Genomic DNA, 20,759 nt, shown 5'->3' on the forward strand with positions numbered 1-20,759 from the left:
ATTCGATGCTATTTATTTAGTTTCTGTGAAGGTAACAAACTTGTTTTATTTATCTTTTTTGCTTTTAAGCAATTTTTAAATTTTATGTTATAAATTAATTGTTCAATTGAATTTAATTATTATTACTACTTTAAAACTTGTAGAGTTGGTAGAAATTAAACTAAGGTTTACAATAAAAGTCTGTGTGTTTAGTAGTTAATTTAAAGTGTTCTTTCCATAGTAACAGGAAGATTGCTATTGTTGTCTAAGAATTGTGTTTATTTCCTGAAGACATTAGCATTATAAACGTTCACAGCATATAAAAATACATAGGGCGCCTGTGAACTGTGGAGATTTGAACCACTTTCTGCTCTATAATATGAATTCTTGTTTATTTTACTCATGCATGACATGAAGAAATGTTAATTTCTGAACTTGTAAGAATCTATGTTCTCAAAGAGTATGTAGCAGATGGGAAGACCCAGAATCCCACGCTAGAGAAAGCCTGGGACGCCTGTAGCTGAGGTGAAGACTGTACATCTGACTTGCCTGAATTCTTATGACATTAAAAGAGTTGTCATAGGCTCTAAGTACATAGACAAACACTCATCCTTACGAATAGATCTAGGAAGTCACCTGGTGTGTTTTCTGAATCCAGCACTGAAAGAGAACAGCTCAGAAGTCGTGCAGCCTTTCCTGATGGGGTGTGGAACCAAGGAGCCAAAGATCACTCAGCTGTGTCTGGCCGCCATCCAGAGGCTCATGTCCCACGAAGTGGTGTCCGAGGTAGGTTGAAGATTTTATCTGACTTGCTTGTTAACAGTCAACATCATTAGTGTTCATGGGAAGACTGAAGCTCATCTGATCTCTCCTGTGAGGAGCCAGTTTTATGAAAGAAGAATAACTTAAAGACTGAAGCTGACGTTAAAGACTAACTGCATGCCATTGAGTTACTTGTAATCTAAGGTGTAGTTCATAGTACAGGCTCTGATTTTAGAGTCAAGTTTTGAGTGTCATAGAATACTTACATAATCTAATTCACATTTTAAAGTGTAGTTTATCTGAATTGATAGTTACTCATTAGTTAAGTTTAATTAATAATAATAATATAATAATAATTAATAAGTTAGTTTGTATCTAACTTGATGGTGGAATTTAGACAGTATTCCCGTGACTCTCCATCATCCCTCAGATTTGTGTTGATTTTCTATGCTGTCTTCTGCTTCACAGACTGCTGCTGGAAACATAATTAACATGCTCTGGCAGCTCATGGAGAACAGCCTGGAAGAGCTGAAGCTACTGCAGACAGTGCTTGTCCTCCTAACGACCAACACGGTCGTTCACGACGAGGCGCTTTCCAAGGTGAGAGGCCTGTTTAGCTGGTGTTTCTAGATGCTTTGAGGTAGTGCTTGTATTAGCTGACTTAAAGGCAGGTGCCTAGAGCCGTTGGAACGAAGAGCAACTCACTTCCCTACAGTTGCTGTGGTGGTCAGCCTTGTTAGTCCCTCGGATGAGAGGACATAACGCACTTCTCTACAGTTGCTGTGGTGGTCAGCCTTGTTAGTCCCTCGGATGAGAGGACATAACGCACTTCTCTACAGTTGCTGTGGTGGTCAGCCTTGTTAGTCCCTCTGATGAGAGGACATCCCTTAGGCTGCTTAACCAGCCTGTGGCTGCTGCTGAGCTTACCTATATTGAGTGGCTGTAGAGCAGGGTAGAGAAGGGATGAGAGGAAGGGATACCTTTATCATGTCGACTTGGGTATTTCTATATGTTTGCTCCTCTGTTCTCCTGCTTTGAAGCTACCTGTATGCATTACGTAAGGAAACCAAACAGTTCAAGGCTCTCTTAAGTGGCCAGGACCCTTCTTTGAGCACTTATACCACATGAGGTTTCATAGCTAGTTTTTACTTTCTTCTCTTCTCCCGTCCTCTTTGGAATATTAATAGATGTTCTGTTATATAGTTTTAAAATCATGAAATATTTCTGTAGAACAGAGAGCCACATAATACAGTCCTCAGCTCATGGTCTATTCTCTAGGAGTGTTTTGAGCTTTTTTGTTTGTTTGTTTGAATTTTGAGGCAAAGTCTCAATATGTGGCCCTGGTTGGCCCGGAGCTTGCTATTTAGACTGAGCTAGCCTCAGACTCAGAAATCTACTTGCCTCTGCCTCCTGAGTGCTGGGAGTAAGGCGTGCGCCACCATGGCCAATTTTGTTTCATAATGTTTGTGTTTTAAAGGAAGGATAGTTGATAAAAAGATGTCTGCTGTCTTAGTATGCATAGTATCTCAAGTGGGCCCATGTGTTCATCCTTTCTAGATGTTACCTTGGTCTCAGAGCATAACAGTTCTTCCATTCTTCCAGGCCCTGCCTGCTAAGTGGAGTGTTTGCTTGCAGTTCCTTCTGGTTTCTTGATATCCAATTATTGTAATACATGTATTTAAAACTTATAAAATGTCACCATGGACATACTAAAGAAGAACTGGTTCGTGAAGATGGTTCAGTCAGCAAAACGTCTGCCATGCCAGCATGGGGACCCAAGGTGCATCCTCAGTACCCACTGCAAAGGGTAGTACCAGGGCTGTGCTGGCCCATGAATCAGTGTGGACACAGACGGCAGCATCCCTTGGGGTTCTGGTTAGGTTCCTTTTCGCATGATAAACTCCATGAGTAAAAACAACTTGGGGAGGAAAGGATAAACTTGAGCTGACAGGTTATAGTCTATCATCAAGGACACGAGAGGCAGGACCTGAAACAGACCATGGAGGAGTGCTGTCCACTGGTTTGCTCAGCTTCCTTATACAACCCACCCCCAGTGGGATAGAATCTACAAACCAACTATTAATCAAGAAACTACCCCACAGACTATGCCCACAGGCCAGTCTAAGAAGGCAATTCCTCAATGGAGGTTTCCTCTCCCTAGGCTACTCTAGCTTGTTTTAAGTTAAAAACACTAACCAGCACACTGAGGATCATTGTAAGCCTGTCTAGACTAGGAGGAACGTTCCAGTGAGAGACCCAGTCTCACAAACAAGGTGGATGGTACTGGCTTTGACACACTCGTGCACATTGTGGGTACCTGAACTCAAACACTCACATGTACACTCCTGCACACCCACATACAGAAAGGAGGAATTAGAGAATTGATTTTAGTATGCCACCTAGTTGAATATGAAGTATTTGCTAATAAAATTCAAGTACAAAAGTATAATACAAAATTGATCAACATAAAAGCTTCTGTATAACAACAATACACTTTTTAAAAGTTGAAATATAGAGTAATTTTTCTGTTAAAGGGCATGTCACTTAAAACTGAGTATAAGAGTACCGGAGAGATGGCTCAGTGGTTAAAAGTACTAGCGAGAGCTCATGCATTTAATCCTAGCACTTGGGAGGCAGAGGCAAGTGGATCTCGAGTTCAAGGCCGCCCTGTTCTACAGAGTGAGTTCTAGGATAGCCAGAGCTACACAGAGAAACCTCATCTTGAAAAAAAACAAACAGACTAAAAGCATACTAGTTGCTTTTGCAGAGGACCTGGGTTTGGAATCCAGCACCCCTTCTAGCCTCCTCAGGCACCAGGTATGTAGGCAGTGTTCTTCCATGAAGTCAAAGCACTGAACATAAAGTGAAAAATACTTCTTTTAAAAACGTTGATGAGTTGATAAGGCACAGAATTTTGTATTTCTTCTGAGAATGATAACTTTCTCAAACTACTAAACTTTTAGAAGATCTTTATGATTCTGGTGTATGCCACCATTTCTTAGAGCTTGAATTTTATGCTCTATGAACCATAAAATAATTCACAGGGTAGAGGAAAACAATTGCAGGCATAGAGCTCGGATTGTATGGTTCATGAACCATAAAATAAGTCACAGGGTAGAGGAAAATAATCTCAGGTATCTGACAAAGGACACACATGTGCTTCTAAAAAACTGTTTAAAGTATTATTTTCCAGGACAAAATTACCACATGAAAAATTGACAGATGACTCTAAAGACACTTCAGGAATTGTGTTGCTCAGTGACAGCGGATGTGTAGGAAGAGGCTAGTAGAAGGGGAGCTAAAATCACAGTGCTGCCTGTCTCTGCCCGTTAAAGCAGCTGACCATTACAGATGCCACCATCATCACATGATGTCACGTGGTGCTGCGCATGGAGTGACTCTGAATCCACACACACATCCAGAGTGACCACACTGTAGATGTCCTTTAGGAAACTGGCAGTTTCTTTAAAAGTTATCCTGGTTACCCTGTGACCTAGCCCTGCCATTCCTAGGTATTATCCAATGTGAAGGAAAGTGCTTGTCTTCATAGAGACTTGTATTTGAATGTTCATAGCAGCCCTACTCAGAGGAGCACCAAACTGAAAACTATCCAGATGTCCATCAACAGAAATGGTTTCATAGCCACACCATGCAGTCTCCTCAACAACAGAAAGGGAACTCATACTGATACACAGGACAACACACACAAATTACATGCCTAGGTTCTAAGTGAAAGAAGCCAGACACAAATCATAATGAATGAATCTTTTATATAAAATTGTAGAAAATGCCGAGTCATCAGTAGTGAAAAAATGAGACCGTTTCCATAGTTTAGGAGAGGAAGTGGGTGCAGAGGTGTGTGAGGAAATGCTCTAGGGTGACAGAAGTGCTGCATCCCCGCGGTGTGCTCCATGACGGCATCCTTATAGAGCAGGCAGAACTCAAGGGATTGTATGCCTTTAAGTAGAACAACTCAGCATATACAAGTTTTCTTACTAGTAAAGTTGTTTTTTTAAAGAGAAAAGTGTGGCACTTTTCTAATAACAGTATACTGTTACTTACATTTTTAGCAAGTTATATTATGCTTCTCTAAGCATTTAGTGATACAACAAACATGAATACTTGCTATTTCTTAAGCAAGTCATTCTGGGAAAATAAAGCATGACACACTCATATACATTAGATGAAGTATATTTTTAAAAAAAGTATTTTGAACTGTTTTATCTTATATAGCTATGTACTTACTGAGACTGAACTATTTTGAAATCTGAGGAGTTTTGAAGTTTCCTTTTATAAAGAGATGGAACGTTTCATGTCTGAGTGAAGCAGCTTCTCTGACTCGTGGTTTCATCTGATAGATTCTGCTCTTCAGTTTGACCTCATGCTAAGGAATCTTTTTTCTAGGCAATAGTTCTTTGTTTTCGACTCCACTTCACAAAGGACAACATCACAAATAATACGGCTGCTGCTACAGTCCGACAGGTGGTGACAGTGGTCTTCGAGAGGATGGTGGCTGAAGATGACAGGCACAGAGGTAAAGCTGCCCGCTGTCCCCTGTCCTTGTGAGGGGTTCCCATGGACAAGGGCTGATTCTCCTTCCCTTCCAGCTCTCCCTTGTAACCTGGTGACACCCAAAGCTAGGACAGCTTCACTGCCGCACGCCTAAGGTGCAGGCGAGTGTGCTGTACACACTGGAACCCCAGCCTCAACAGGAGCACTAGTTTAAGGCCAGCAAGAGAACAGACTCAAAGAACGCTCACAGAAATCCCTGACAACTCACACACACGGAACTGCACACATTCATGTGTACAGCTATGTCTGTGTGAATGTGGTAGCTGTAGGTGAGTTCATATGTATGTTAAGTTCTTTCTTGTTAACTTGGTGAGTTTTCTGATAGAAGCAGCTCAAGGAAGGGACAGGTTATCGCCATTTACCATTCAAGGAGTACAGCGAGCGGGGATGGTGTGTGGGAGGGGTGGAAGGGGGCTCCACACTGCACTGTAGTCAGGAAGCAGAGAGAGCTACAGACAGAGTGAGAGAGAGAGATGCTGTGTTCAGGGTCCCCGCTCACAGAGCAGGGCTTTGCTGGTGGGTTTCCCAGTTCACTGTAATCTAGAAGCTCCCTCACAGGCATGCCCAGGAGCTTGTGTCCTTCAGGTGATTCTAAATCTTGTCATGTTAACAATTAGTATTAACCATAGCAGTTCTACTCTGTGTGTGTGTGTGTGTGTGTGTGTGTACATCTGTAACACATACATACATACACATATACATGTTACTATATGTCTTATTTTGAGTTCGGTTGCTGTGAGGAGACACCATGACCACAGCAACTCCTATGAAGGAAAACATTTCATTTGGGCTGGCTTACAGTTCAGAGGTTCAGTCCATTCTCCTTATGACGGGAAGCATGTGCAGGCAGAGATGGTCCTGGAGGAGCTGAGAGGATTTGCAGGCAGCAGAAGGAGACTGTGACACACTGGGCATAGCTTGAACATATGAGGCCTCAGAGTCTGCCCCCACAGTGACACACTTCTTCCCCAAAGGCCATGCTTACTCTAACAAGGCCACACCTCCGCATACTGCCATGTGCTGTGGCCAAGTATTCAAACACATTAGTGGATAGGGGCCCTTCTTACTCAAACCACCACATTATGTGGCACTTAAAAATTGATAGCAATTTAAAAATAAATTACTCTGCTGGCTGTGGTGGCTCCTGTCTTTAATCTCAGCACTTGGGAGGCAGAGGCAGGTGGGTCTTATAAGTTCCAGGACAATCAGAGCTACATACATGCAGAGAGATCCTGTCTCAAAAATCCAAACAGACAAACAAACAACGATTCACTGTTTTATCACCCTGAGTAGACGCTTCATTTTCTATATCAAGTTTTCACGTGTATCAATCTCCCCATTGAGGATGATAATTTCACAGTTTAACAAAGTATTATATTGCATATATGTTATGCAAATGTATCCTATGAATATCTGTGGTGTCCTTTTGTCTGTTGGCTTGCATTGTAATACTTAGCCTCTACTTTGTGGCTGTGCTCTAATGCACTGATAGCTCCTGCTGGATCCTGTGTAGCACTGGGTTTTACAGCTGCCTTGAGCCTCTACCTGTGCTTTCCACTACTCGGATCACCACAGAAAGTTCAATTTCCACACACAGGCATCCTCCTGTGAATCTTTGCCTACACCTATCAGCAGTTACTGGTGTGTGTTAATCTTTCCCATTTTATTAAATACTCTGATTATAAAGGGGACTTCTTTGTGATTTATAAGTATTCTTAAGTTAGAAATATCCTTTTGGAGAATTGACAGATACTTGCTGTTCAGCATGTTAGAACATGTTCTGAGATTTGGTAGTTTTCCACTATAGGAAACAGAGGTTACAGTAGTAACCTCAGTAGTTACTCTCAGTAGTAACCTTTTTGATGACAAATGATTTTTCCACCTGCTCTGGCAAAGATCTTAAGGTGCTACAGTCGTGAACAACCTAGTTTTTTTTCCTCTAGCAAGAAAAATTGTATATATATTTTGTACTTACTATTTATTGTGTGTTCAGTGTGTGCAGGCAGGCATAGCACAGCACATGTGGAGGTCCGCGTGCATGCTCTCCTGTAGTACCGTCCCAGGGATGGATGCAGGCCAGCTTGCTTGGCCACAGGCATTTCTACCTGTGGAGCCTCCTGTTGCTGTGTCAGTGCTCAGGTGCTCTCCCCTTTACACAGCGTAGCTTGTAAACTGATGTTTACAAGCGTGGGATTCTGGGAAATATGGCTACTGTGCATCCTCTAATAATGACCTTGTCTTTCCTGAGCTGACTGTTGATTAAAGATTTTGCATTTAGATTGGCTGTTCTTCACTGTTGGTTTGCTAGAATGTTCCCACGGGCATTGGTACATGATTTCCCTGCATTTTTCCTCTGAGGAAAAGTACAAATACAATCCCAGTCCTCAGAGTCACATTAAGCGCAGGACAGTTTCCTTGTGTAAATGTCTTATATTCATAACCCTGATGTGATTCCTGGAGTAGGATTTTTACCCAAGTTTCTCTAAAGGCTAGTATACCATTTACTGCTTCTATTTTAATAATTTGGGAAAGACTACCAAAAACATTTTAATTATTTATTAAATCAACACTGATTTTAAAACAAGCTGCTATAATTTACAAAGAATTTGTCCTTTAAAAAAGTATTACACTTATGTGTGTATGTGTACACACAAGCACACATGTGGAGGTCAGAGGACAACTAGTGAGAATTAGTTCTTACTGTCCACCATGTCCATCCTGGGCATCACTCAGATCCTCAGGCTTGGTGTCAGGTACCTTTGCCCACCAAACATGTCATCAGCCCAGAGAATGTCATCTTTCCTGCTAATGTTAAAAAAACAAATGCTGGGCTGGAGAGATGGCTCAGCGGTTAAGAGCACTGACTGCTCTTCCAGAGGTCCTGAGTTCAAATCCCAGCAACCACATGGTGGCTCACAACCATCCGTAATGAGATTGGATGCCCTCTTCTGGTGTGTCCGAAGACAGCGACAGTGTACTAATAAAATAAATAAATTAAAAAAACAAAAAACAAAAAAAAAAAAAAACATGCTGAGCAGGGAAAAGCAATTCTAGCTTATTCTTAGCAGATGCAACCCATGACTGGCAGCAGATAAAGCAGTTCATCCTTTTGAACATGGTAAAGGGCAGAGGAAGTGGCTATGAGGTAAACTTTATGTTTGATATTTAATACCGATTCAGAGATCATGTGATAAAAACTGAAAAATAAGAAATTGGGAAAATCAAGTGTGTAATAAAAATAATAAGCTTGTTAAAATGTATGTAAGAAAATGAGCAATTGTTGTTGTATTTTATATAAAAATATCTTGTTTGAAGACATGATTCTTCAAACAGGAACCATGGTTATATAAAAGGATGAATTTTAAACATAGTATATGGTTTGTAAAAAGGTCATTCTGAACTCCAGTCTCTGGCCTGTTTTGCAGATATAGAACCTCCAGTTCTGATCCAAGGAAACAGTAACAGGAGGTCTGTCAGCACACTGAGACCCTGTGCTAAAGACGCATATATGCTCTTCCAGGTACTTCGGGTGACAGAGGAATTCTTACTGTAACATATAGCTTGTGCAGGTGTTTTAATGTAGAATTTGATGTACTTTTAATCTACAAAATTGCATAAAAATTAAAAGTATTACTAGTATTATATTAATGTAATTCTAAAAGACTGAGCAAAGATTTCTGCATCTACTGTATACCTAACAGTGATAAAATGTTGGAACCCTCACCTTAAGGAAGTGAAATTAAACTCACCTAGAAAAATAGGTATATTAGGAATGACAAATCCTACAAAAACATTCCTTCAATGAGAAAAGGTTAAGTAAGAGATTTGCTGTCTACTTAATGTAATCTGATATACAGATACCTACTTTTTACATCAGTTGCCATGACTAAATCATTTTAAGTATAGTAAGATTAAAAGTTTATTCCTTACTAAAATAACAATAGTACTTGTCTATAGTTGTTTGTTGTCTATAGTTACATACGTCTATAGATGTTTGCTAAAATCTACTAAATGTACAATTTGTCAAAATTGGAATTGCTAATGCTTAATTTTTTAAAAAAAGAGGTTTGTTTTGGTTTGCTTTTGTAAACTGAGTTGTGGAAAGTTTATATTATCATAACACATGACACTTGATTTTTTTTAAAAATTTTCCCAGGACCTCTGTCAGCTGGTTAATGCTGATGCCCCTTACTGGCTAGTAGGCATGACAGAAATGACTCGGACGTTTGGCCTTGAGTTGCTGGAGTCGGTCCTCAATGATTTCCCACAAGTGTTTTTACAAGTAAGCCAGTCAATGTTAGTGTGTCACAAGATTGTTTTCACAGATATTTGTCAAGAAATCAAAATGCATTTTGTCCACATTAGAAGATACAGGTTACCTTAGGTTCTAGACCGGAGTGCGTTTTATTTTTGCTTGTTTGAGAGTGTGAGGCTTGTTTTTCTTGATGGTGTTTTTGTTCCTTTATGACAAGGCTTTTACATGTGCAACTGTCTCAGTTTCCCGAGAACTGAGGTTATAGGCGCAAAGAAAGCCATTGCTCGAATTTTGATTTAGTGGGTTTTTTTTTTTTGTAATTACCCACAACATTTTAAAAGTTTATTATTAGAATAAATCTTAGAAACTTATTTAGGCAAATTTCCCCCAGCTATGGAGTTAAGAAAGTCACGTGAAAATATACTGTTTCTTTTTATTTTCCTTTTGACGTTGAAGTCAGGATAAATTTTGGGTCGAAAGTTTTGTGGGTGGGTTGGTGTCCCTACCATTCCACAGGGATTCCTTCCTGCCTGGCTACAGGAGGTAGCCTCCTCAGGTTCCATATCCCCACTACGGTGAGCCTCAGCTAAGGTCACCCCCATTGATTCTTGTATCCCTAGATCTCTGTATTCCAGCCCCATTCCCTCCCCAGCTACAGAGTTCCTTTCATTCTCATTAGGATCAGCTGTGGGGAGAGACAGGGGAGGTGGCCGGAGGGCCATGAGAAGGAGTGAGACTGCTCCTGACTGAAGTGAAGGGAAGATTAGCAAGTTAAGGAAGCCTTTCACCTGACGTATAGTGACCTTAAATACAATTGTACGATTATTTACAGAATTCTCAACATGTAAAATAGTTACGCTTGTTTATACTTTATTAATCGAATTTTTATTCCTCTTATTTTAAATGCTTTATAGTCTTATGTACTTAGTAGTGAACACTAAAAATTGTAAAATCATGTATGTTCTTTTTAAAAATTTACATTAATTTTTTTTAAACTTCTTGAAATATTTCTAGTTTGTGTTTAGTATTTAAGAATAGTGCAAATTTCAAACCTCTTTATAAATTATACAAAGGGCCTCATGAGAAAGTACTGCTTACTGATTTATTGGCAACTATCAGTTTCTGGAAGAGGGACAATAGTGAAATATCTGACACAATTTTACCTGGTTTGAAAATATTTATTAGATATGATTGATAGTGAAGAGTAGTCTTCACTTTAGTGACAATACAAGGCTTAATCTGCCTTTAATGGTGAACTTCAAATATATTTTATTATTTTAATCATTCAAATTTCATGTGATCCACTAGATCAATTAAGTAGTACCAGATCACACAAACAGTACAAGTTAAAATCTTTGGGAAACAAACAAGAGATGTGAATGTGGGAAAGAGATGTGTAAGGAACAGAGTGTGGGGTGGTGGGGGAGGGGCATAGCAAGCCTAGAGAAGGAAGAGAAGGTAGAGAGAGTAACCAGAATGTCTGTATATTACAAAATTGTCAAAGAACAAAACTTCTTAAGAAAAATGTAAACTCATTTAGATCATTTACAATAATTAATTTTTTTGAAGTGTCACTACAAACTAATTTTTTTCCTTTGCAAATAGCATCAAGAGTTCAGTTTTCTCCTCAAAGAAAGGGTGTGTCCACTTGTGATCAAGCTCTTTTCTCCAAATATAAAGTTCAGACAAGGTTCCAGTACTTCATCTTCTCCAGCACCAGTTGAAAAACCTTATTTTCCTATTTGCATGCGTTTGCTGAGAGTGGTGTCTGTTCTGATCAAGCAATTTTACAGTCTTTTGGTAAGTGTTAATTTCTGGGCATGTTTTTATATACAGTTGCATGCATTCTTGTTTCTCTGACAGAATACCTGACCTATGGACTTACAGGAGGGAAGACTTCCTCCCTGAATCCTGGTTTCAAAGGCTTTGGTCCTTAGCCAGCTGATTGTATTACTTGGGGCCTGCATTAGGCAGAAATGTCGTGGTTGTGGGGGATGTCACAAAAGCTGCTTGCCTCATGGTAGCCTGGAAGCGGGCTGATCGTGCCTGTGGCGTCAGCCTCTTCCTCTGCCCCTTTTATTCCGTCTGGGCTCCCAGCTTTTGTTGGTGTATCACCCACAAGCAAGGTGAGCTGTCCTTCCCATTCACTAGTCCTCTTTGAGAACGTCCTCGCAGAGGTGCCCAAGCGTGGCCTCAGGAAGGCCCAGGGGGTTAGTCAATCAAGTCAGCAGTGGAAGTTAAGCATCAGTGGTTTTTAGATAGAATAGGTAGGTAGGTAGATAGATAGATAGATAGATAGATAGATAGATAGATAGATAGATAGATAGATAGATATGTTAGAATAGTGTGTGTGTGGGGTGTTTGTGTGTGTGTATGTGGGGGGTGTGTAGTATGTAGTTGTGTGGGTGTGTGTGTATGTGGGGGGTGTAGTATGCATCTTTTATTTATGCATGACAGTGAAGATGCATTGATGATTCCATGATTCTTGCCAAGACATTTACTGTTCTAATGCTATTGCTTTTGTACTATCAGATCAAGTCTTACTACACTGAAAAGAACAAATCATCATAGTATTATTATGAAAATGCGTTTGCCCTCATACACTCCCATAAATGATCTCAGGGAACTCCAAGGTGTTCATCAGCCACTTGAGAACCAATACCCTTGAGAGTCATGCTGTCCCACTGTTCATTAGTTCATCGTTTCCGATAGCTCACTGAGGCTGACCAACCATCAGACATTAGTTCTCTTTGTAGCTCAGGGTGACTCCTACCTCTCCTTCCTGAGGGCTGGGATTATAGACCTGTGCCATTATGCCTGTCTTAAGAGTTTAAGCTGCTGTGAAGAGACACCATGACCATGGTGACTCTTTTAAAGGACAGCCCTTTAATTGCCGTTTCAGAGGTTCAGTCCATTATCCTCATGACAGGAAACATGACAGGTGGCAGTCAGACATGGTGCTGGAGAAGGAATTGAGAGTTCTACATCCTGGTCTGAAGGCAGCAGCAGGAGACTGTCTCACTGGGTGTAGTCTGAGCTTATGTGAGACCTCGAAGCCTGCCTCTACAGTGACACACTTCCTACAACAAGGCCACACCTCCTAATAGTGACACTCTCTGTGGGCCTGGCATTCAAACACAAGAGTCTATGGGGGACAAACCTATTCAACCCACCACATCCCACTCCCTGGCCTCCACGGGCTTGTAGCCTTAACATAATGGAAAAATACATTCAGTCCAACTTCAAAAGTCTCCATAGTCTTTAACAATCTCAAACTTGTTTAAAAATCCAAAGTTCAAAGTCTCTTCTGAGATTCATGCAATCTCCTAACCAGAATCCCCTATAAAATCAAAATCAAAAACAGATCACATACTACCAATGTACAGTGGCACAGGGTACATACATCATAGTGAGGAAATGCTGGACCAAAGCAAGACCAAAACCCAGCTGTTCAAACTCTGCATCTCCGTGTCCGATGTCAGATGCTCTTCAGATCTCCACTTCCTGTCAGCTTTGCTGCTGCAGCACACTTTTCTCTCATGCTGTTTCCACTTCCTCTTAGCAGCTCTCCCTGGTGAATACCCCACCACTCTGTCGTGTCCAACCTTGTGTGGTCTCCAAGGCGGTCCAGGCTTCACCCCCACAGCTTCCCAGCAGCCCTCGAGCCTCTCTGCAGTAGTCCCCCCTCACATGCCTGCCCTCCGCGGCTTTCCCAGCAGCCCTCGAGCCTCTCTGCAGTGGTCCCCCCTCACACGCCTGCCCTCCGCGGCTTTCCTTAGTTGCAGAGGGAGAGTTCGTAATCCCTTTCTTCTGTCCTCGTCTCGAAAGCCTCTTCACTGACTAAGTTTGGCTGTCCTGAAGTTTCTCTTTAGACCAGACTGGGCTTGAACTCACATATCTCCATGCCTCTGTCTCCTGGGTACCAGGATTAAAGGCATGTACCACCACAGCTGAACCTAAGCTTTTCTTAAATTCCTCTTCACAAGATGGCAGCTTATGGGGGCTAGTGAGATGGCTCAGTGGTTAAGAACACTGACTGTTCTTCTAGAGGTCATGAGTTCAAATCCCAGCAACCACATGGTGGCTCACAACCATCTACAATGAGATCTGATGCCCTCATATGGGTGTCTGAAGATAGCTACAGTGTACTTACATATAATAAATAAATAAATCTTAAAAAAAAAAAAAGATGGCAGCTTAACTGGGTGGGATCTGGCCCTGAGGTCACCACTCCCTTAATTCTATTTAATATCTTTAATCTGTTTGTCTCCTTGGACACAGGACTTAGCTCCATTCTACTTCCTGGTGCCCTTTAACTCTAGAATGACATATCTTTCCTTCCTCAGCTTTCTATTCATCAAAATGTTCTTCCTAAGGGTGAGCCACAAGACAGAGTCTATACTTGGCCGTTTTGAAGTTTCTTTTCCCATAGTAATTAATCTAAATCTCTTCACCTTAGTTAGCCTTAGGCAGACTCTTCAGACAAAAAAGGCAAAAAGCAGCCACATTCTTCACCAAAACATCTCAAGAGCAATCTCTAGGCAGCATACTGAAGTTCTTCTTCTCCCTGAAACCTTGGAAGGGAGGCCCTCCTAAGGCAAAGTCCCCAAATCCACATTCCTCCAAACCAAACGTGGTCAGGCCTATCACAGCAATACCCCAGTCCCTGGTACTGACTTCTGTGTCAGTTAGGGTTTCTATTGTGAAGAGACACCCGGCCACAGCATTTCTTATAAAGGACATTTAATTGGGGCTGGCTTACCGGTTCAGAGATTCAGTCTCTTTTCCTCATTGTAGGAACATGGCAGCATCCAGGCAGACATGCTGCTGGAAGAGCCAAGAGTTCTACATCTTGATTCCCAGGCAGCAAAAGGAGACTGAGTGACTGGGTATAGCTTGAGCTTATATGAGACCTCAAAGCCTTGTTCCGTAGTGACAGTCTTCTCCAACAAGGCCATGCTACCTAATAATGCCACTCCCTATGGGCCAGACATTCAAGCACATGAGTCTAGTTAAACCACCACACCAGCAAACTGCCTCTTTGCTTTTTAACATACATGTGGATTCTTACTGAAGGGTAGCTCATACATCCGTTAGCAGTTTGTAGGGCTAGTGATGGCAAGATGGTATACCATGGTTTCTTAAAATAAGGGTCCAGAATGAACTGTTTTAGCAGATCACTAGTATTTCAGGTATATAGTTAGAGAGAAGCCGTGGCTTTCTGCTGCACTAGTTCTGCAGTTTATTCAAGTTACTGAGAAGATGATCTGACATCGTTATTATGATTTCTTTTTGACTTAAATATTTAAAAATCTGTTCTTTGTAGGTGACTGAGTGTGAAATATTTCTGTCACTTCTGGTGAAGTTTCTGGATGCAGATAAGCCGCAGTGGCTCCGGGCTGTTGCAGTGGAATCGATCCACAGGCTCTGTGTGCAGCCTCAGTTACTAAGGTAAAGTCGCAGCCGCAGGACTCTGTCAAACAGATGGCCTGGTAACCATGTGCTGAGCTAAGAAGAGCTCAGTGCCTCTGTTCAAGTCTTAGTGATGCTCACCGAAGAAACTGTGGGATTATGTGCATGAACTCACCAGTGGGAGCAGTGATGCTCACCAAAGAAACTGTGGGGTTATGTGCATGAACTCACCAGTGGGAGGGAGCTCGGGAGGACCTGGGAGAGGTCAGACACGAGGGTAGTGAGCCAGCAGTTACTAAGCAAATGCAGCCAGCATTTCTTTTTCTTTTTTTGCTTTGATATGTCCTTTATCAAACAAACCTTTCTTTCTAACCCAAATTAGAGAGACTACTCAAGCATAAAGAATGACACCAAATATGGAATTATAAATATTAAACAATATTACTGGCTATTAAAATGTGAATATTATAATACATTAAAATGCTTTTCTCAGAAATGTTTAAACTTATTTTGCAGGTCATTTTGTCAGTCATATGACATGAAGCAACATTCCACTAAGGTTTTCCGAGACATTGTGAATGCGCTGGGGTCTTTTATCCAGTCTCTGTTTCTTGTCCCTCCGACTGGAAATCCTGCTGCAGCCAACCAGGCTGGTAAGGTCGCCTTCATGTTTGTCTTCATTTTCTCCCTTGCTTTACAGGAGTCAGTGTGATGAGAGAAATTTGTGCTATTAAACCACCTGAATATATTAAGATTTATATTTTCGTAAAATAGAAACTTTGTGAGATATAAAAAGATTTGTATTTTTGTTTATTCCTATCACTGTGTGTGTTCATTCATGTGCAGGCACAGGCGGTGCATGTGCGTGTGTGTGCGTGTGCATGTGCATGTGCAGGCCAGAGAGCAGCCTTGAGTGTCATTAATAGGAGCTGGGGCCCTTAGGTTTTGAGATAGTACTGTCACTGGGACCTGGGGCTCATTGGTTAGGTGAGCAGATGGCTAGCAGGGTGCTGGGTCTGCCTGCTTCTGCCTCTCCAGTGCTGAGATTGCCTGTGAGCATCAGCAAGACAGGTTTATTGTGGGTATTGAGGAACAAAATCAAGCACCCTTTTGTATATCCATCAGTTTATTCATGTTGGAGTTTCTCTGTCAAGTTGCATCTTTTCTTCATTTACTGTGAGATTGAGGTTACAATAACTTCCACCATTTTCTTTAAGACACACATACATCTTAGTGTACTGGAGAGCAAAACACATCTATGTGGTACTGAAGAGCAAACTCAGGTCCCCATGCCTATGTGGCAGATGCCTCACCAACAGACCTACCTGTGTAGGCTTTCTAGTAATTTTTACATTAAAAAGTTAAGTGGTTATTTAAAGGAAATAGACTCTCTGGGTAAACATAGTCAGCAGATGTCATTTATAGGTTATCACCCTTGAGAGCACGGAATCTTTAAGTGTGAGTAGGCATGGGAATTTATTGACGTGTAATCGAGGAATAAGTTGGTGTGCTTGCTTTTCTCCTTTCCTAACAGGAAACAATAATGCTGGTGGCCCAGCCTCAGCACCAGCCAACTCAGGGATGGTGGGCATTGGTGCAGGTGTCACTCTGCTGCCAGCGTTTGAGTACCGAGGAGCCTGGATACCCATCCTGACGATTACAGTTCAAGGCAGTGCTAAAGCCACCTAGTAAGTAGTAGTAACATGATTTTATAATAAATGATATCACTGGAGATATTTAATTCTAAAGTACTTCTGTCTACATTATATTTAATATTGCATTTTGGAGCTTACTTTGTCATATTCTGAGAATTTTAAGCAGGACTGTATTTTCTTCTACTTGGAGGGTGCTAATGGCACTATGAACAAACCATGATTTATCTACCTGAGTGGACTCGTTTGTCTCACATAGCTCCGTGGTTAAGTGTGTGGCTTGACTCTCAGCCCTCGTGGACATAGCTTGTCTAGAATAGCGTTCCCTTTGGCAAATTCAACTTTATTTAACCTAACTAATCTGTGAGATGGAAGTTGTCACAGGTCTAAATTCTAGGACTCTCTTGTGCATGCATGTATAATTCCTGGTACACATGAGTTGCAGAAGCATTCTGCTGTTCTGTAAGTTGTCTTTTCTTACTACTGCCCATGGAACAGAGTAGTTTTCAATTTTGATGGAGTCAGTTTACCTATATTTTAATTGTGCTTTTGGTGTTATGTCTAACAGATTGTTGCAAGAAGAGACATAGGCATAAATCATGGGAAGAAACATAGGCAGGCATCGTTAAGAGTTTTGTAAGTCCTTTTATATGTAGGTCACTGATTTATTTTGAGTTAGTTTTGTGAACAAGAGATAGGCCTCTGACATCTCCTTTTCTTTGGATGTGAATACAACTTACAACTACTGCTGTTCATTCTTTGCTGGTGAATTCGTCACTCTGTTCTTAGCCTGAGAAATGACCATTTTGAGGGATCCAGAACCATAGTTCCTCATCTGTCCTAACTTAGAACATGAGACTTAGGGTCCTGCTTTCTGAACACTGGCTTCTGTGCAGTAGATCTGAGCCTGACACACAGGTGGCTTCTGTGCAGTGGATCTGAGCCTGACATACAGGTGTCTTCTGTGTAGTAGATATGAGCCTGACACACAGATGGCTTCTGTGCAGTGGATCTGAGCCTGACACACAGGTGGCTTCTGTGCAGTGGATCTGAGCCTGACACACAGGTGGCTTCTGTGCAGTGGATCTGAGCCTGACATACAGGTGTCTTCTGTGTAGTGGATCTGAGCCTGACATACAGGTGTCTTCTGTGTAGTGGATCTGAGCCTGACATACAGGTGTCTTCTGTGCAGTGGATCTGAGCCTGACACACAGGTGGCTTCTGTGCAGTGGATCTGAGCCTGACACACAGGTGGCTTCTGTGCAGTGGATCTGAGCCTGACACACAGGTGCCCCTCTGTGCTACTCGTACAGTTGGCTGATGGTCTCAGGTCATCTGTGCTCTGGGTCTCTCAGGGTTGTGCTTTGTCTGATATAAGAGTATCTTCCTCTTATGGGTTTATTTTATCTTTTATGTCACTTTAAAGGTAAGAGGTTGAGAAGCACTTAATCTGTGTTAATGTATTCTGTGTTAGTTTTTTATATTTCTCACACCAAAGAATGGTGAAGATGTCACCATATATCAAGTCGATGTTGTGGTAGCAGCTAAGCCTTAATTTTTCTGATCATTTTTTTACACTAAAAAAAATATGTTTTGTGTGTGTGTGTGTGTATACATGTATGTGCACCATAGCACATGTGTGCAGGTTAGAGTACTGCTTGCAGGATCACTTCCCTCCTCCATCAGGTGGGTCTAAGGGATCAAACTCAGATCATCAGGCTTGGCTGCAAGCACATTTTATCCACTGAGCCATCTCAGCAGCCCTTCTGATCACGTTACAGTACTGGAGGGCCTTCTCCAAATGAAACCGGCTCAGTCATGCTCTTTCTTCTTTCCTGTCTTCCTATTAGTAATGCTTAGAGTCTACAATTATGGAAATGGTTGTCTATGGTTCTTTTCTGTGGCTTCTCATTAGTGCTTGTATTTTTCGTGGTTTCAGCCTAGAGATGCTGGACAAAGTTGAACCCCCAACTATACCAGAAGGCTATGCCATGTCCGTGGCATTCCACTGTCTGTTGGATCTCGTCCGTGGCATCACCACGATGATAGAAGGAGAGTTGGGAGAGGTAGAAACAGAGTGTCCCACTGTCACGGAAGGAGCATCTTCACAGTCATCAGAAAGGCGAGATGAGCAGTCAGCTTCAGACCAGATGGATCAGGAGACAGGTGTGCTGCGGTTCCCAGCTGTCATTGCTGCTTCACAATACTCTGAACTTCAGGGAGAATTGAGGGGATGCGGCTGTGTTATCACTCACCCTTATTTCCCTTTGGTGGTGAGCACCACATTATCACGCTGCTCTCACCTTTCTCTTTATTTTGTACACGTCACTGTATTTTTCTGAGCTACTTGAGATGACGCTCTAGACACGCTGTCCCACTGCCCCTTAGTACGTGCCGTGGTTTTCTAAAAGTAATTACAGTCTGCCCCATTCCGACACAGTCACTCTCAGAAACTAGGCTCAGTCTCGTGTTTAATATGATCCTAGGTCTTACTCATACTGATCGCTGTCCCAGTGTGTTTCCTTGTGGTCCCTTGGTTTTGAATTTATTGCTGGGTGTGGGGATTTTCCTACAGTGTGGAACATGGTTCTTCAGTGCTTGGTTTATACGACCTTGACACTGTTAGAAGGGTATATCCTAAGTTGGTTTATTTATTCTAAGATTAGCACAGGGTGATTCCTATGTTTAATTTAGCTACTAATTTGATGAATCAGTATGTGAGGAAGCAAAAATATCAATTTTTGGAGATGTTCACTTTTAATTATAACTGGACTTTTATTGAATCCAAAAATTTTAATCACTGGCTGTCATTTTTTTTTTGGTGTGATATTCTCTTCAGGCTGGATAGTGTTCTTTTGACATGTCTCGTGTTCCTCCATGTTCTCTTGGTTCTTCTTACAACTCAACATGAGATGCTCTCAAGTGATCTCACGTTTCTGGTCCAGTACAGGTGTTAGTCAGTTTTCCAGGAAGCCCAGGCAGATAGAATTGAGACTGACCTGTGAGCACTAAGTGTGCTTCTTGCTGCCTGGCCAGGAAGGACACCTATCGAGTGTCTGGGTTGGAACTGTGTGCTTCCTTGTACTAAAGACTATGACATCACCCCAGGTCCTCTGTTTGTAGGTCATTTCTACAAGGTCAGTGCTCACTTTCCATAGCTGTAAATCTCACCTCCAGCCGGGAGGTGCCCAGTGCCATTGATTTAGTGTATTAGTTATGCTTGATTCTCAACATATGTAACGCTGTTCTAGCTGAGCAAACATTTTAGACTGTAGTCCACACTGATTTCCAGTTGATTACACAGATGGACATTTTGGCCTACTAAAGGAAATGGAGCTGGCATTTTGTATTTTTTAAAAGATATTTCTTAATTGAGATAGTGGACTATCTTGTTTTAACTATCATGTTTTAAAACAACTTAACTTCAAGACTTTTTTATTATGAAACTATCTCAGCTTCTACATTTTTATTATTTGAATATTTTAAATGTTAATGTTTGATGCCTAATCACTGAGTTATTTCGGGAATATTTGAGTTTCATAGACCGCCAGCTCACTGTAATGAATGGTGTAACCTGATTACGTGTTGTGTTTCCTTGAAGTGAGCAGAGCTGTTTGGGAAGAGATGGTGAGCGCTTGCTGGTGCGGTCTTCTCGCTGCGCTGTCACTACTTCTTGACGCCAGGTATTCCGTCCGTAAGCTTTACATTGTGTCATTGCAGTTAAACCAGCAATACCTTACTCCCCTTTGTCCCAGGAACTTCTTCTTTCCTACCCCTGGTTTTCTGTGTGAGTAGAGCTTTGACGCTCTTTAAATGTCATGTGCAGTATGATAGTTTGTGTGCACACTGCTGTGATGAGCATTGCATCCTCCTTTTTTCTGTAAGAGCACCGGCTCTGGAGCCTGTGTTTGCTTGGACTCCCACTAGAATAGTCAGAATGCTTAATCAAAACTACAGCTTCCAAATGATGGAGCACTTGTGTCATATTTTAAGATGTCTGATGCCAGGTGTGGTGGCTCCCAGCACTTGGGAGGCTGACAAAGGTAGATTGCAATGAGTTTGAGTCCAGCCTGAAGTAAATACCCTATCTCAGTAAACAAATAAAATGCTTGATATTTTTAGTTTAA

General features: G+C 41.6%; 1 protein-coding gene across 2 annotated transcripts in view; it reads left to right on the forward strand.

The window, feature by feature from the left end:
* Positions 1–20,759, forward strand: part of Mon2 (MON2 homolog, regulator of endosome-to-Golgi trafficking) — a 77,497-nt gene that overhangs the window by 17,341 nt on the left and 39,397 nt on the right. For both annotated transcript variants that reach the window (XM_028786546.1, XM_028786547.1), the window contains exons 3-13: positions 638–765; positions 1,210–1,341; positions 5,146–5,275; positions 8,739–8,833; positions 9,470–9,595; positions 11,174–11,368; positions 14,895–15,019; positions 15,497–15,633; positions 16,515–16,668; positions 18,572–18,798; positions 20,234–20,315. In XM_028786546.1, the coding sequence (XP_028642379.1) occupies positions 638–765; positions 1,210–1,341; positions 5,146–5,275; positions 8,739–8,833; positions 9,470–9,595; positions 11,174–11,368; positions 14,895–15,019; positions 15,497–15,633; positions 16,515–16,668; positions 18,572–18,798; positions 20,234–20,315 (1,531 nt within the window). The remainder of the gene's footprint in view (positions 1–637; positions 766–1,209; positions 1,342–5,145; positions 5,276–8,738; positions 8,834–9,469; positions 9,596–11,173; positions 11,369–14,894; positions 15,020–15,496; positions 15,634–16,514; positions 16,669–18,571; positions 18,799–20,233; positions 20,316–20,759) is intronic.

The sequence above is a fragment of the Grammomys surdaster genome, unplaced genomic scaffold (assembly GCF_004785775.1).
Source record: "Grammomys surdaster isolate TR1022 unplaced genomic scaffold, NIH_TR_1.0 125548, whole genome shotgun sequence".
NCBI classification, from domain to species: domain Eukaryota; kingdom Metazoa; phylum Chordata; class Mammalia; order Rodentia; family Muridae; genus Grammomys; species Grammomys surdaster.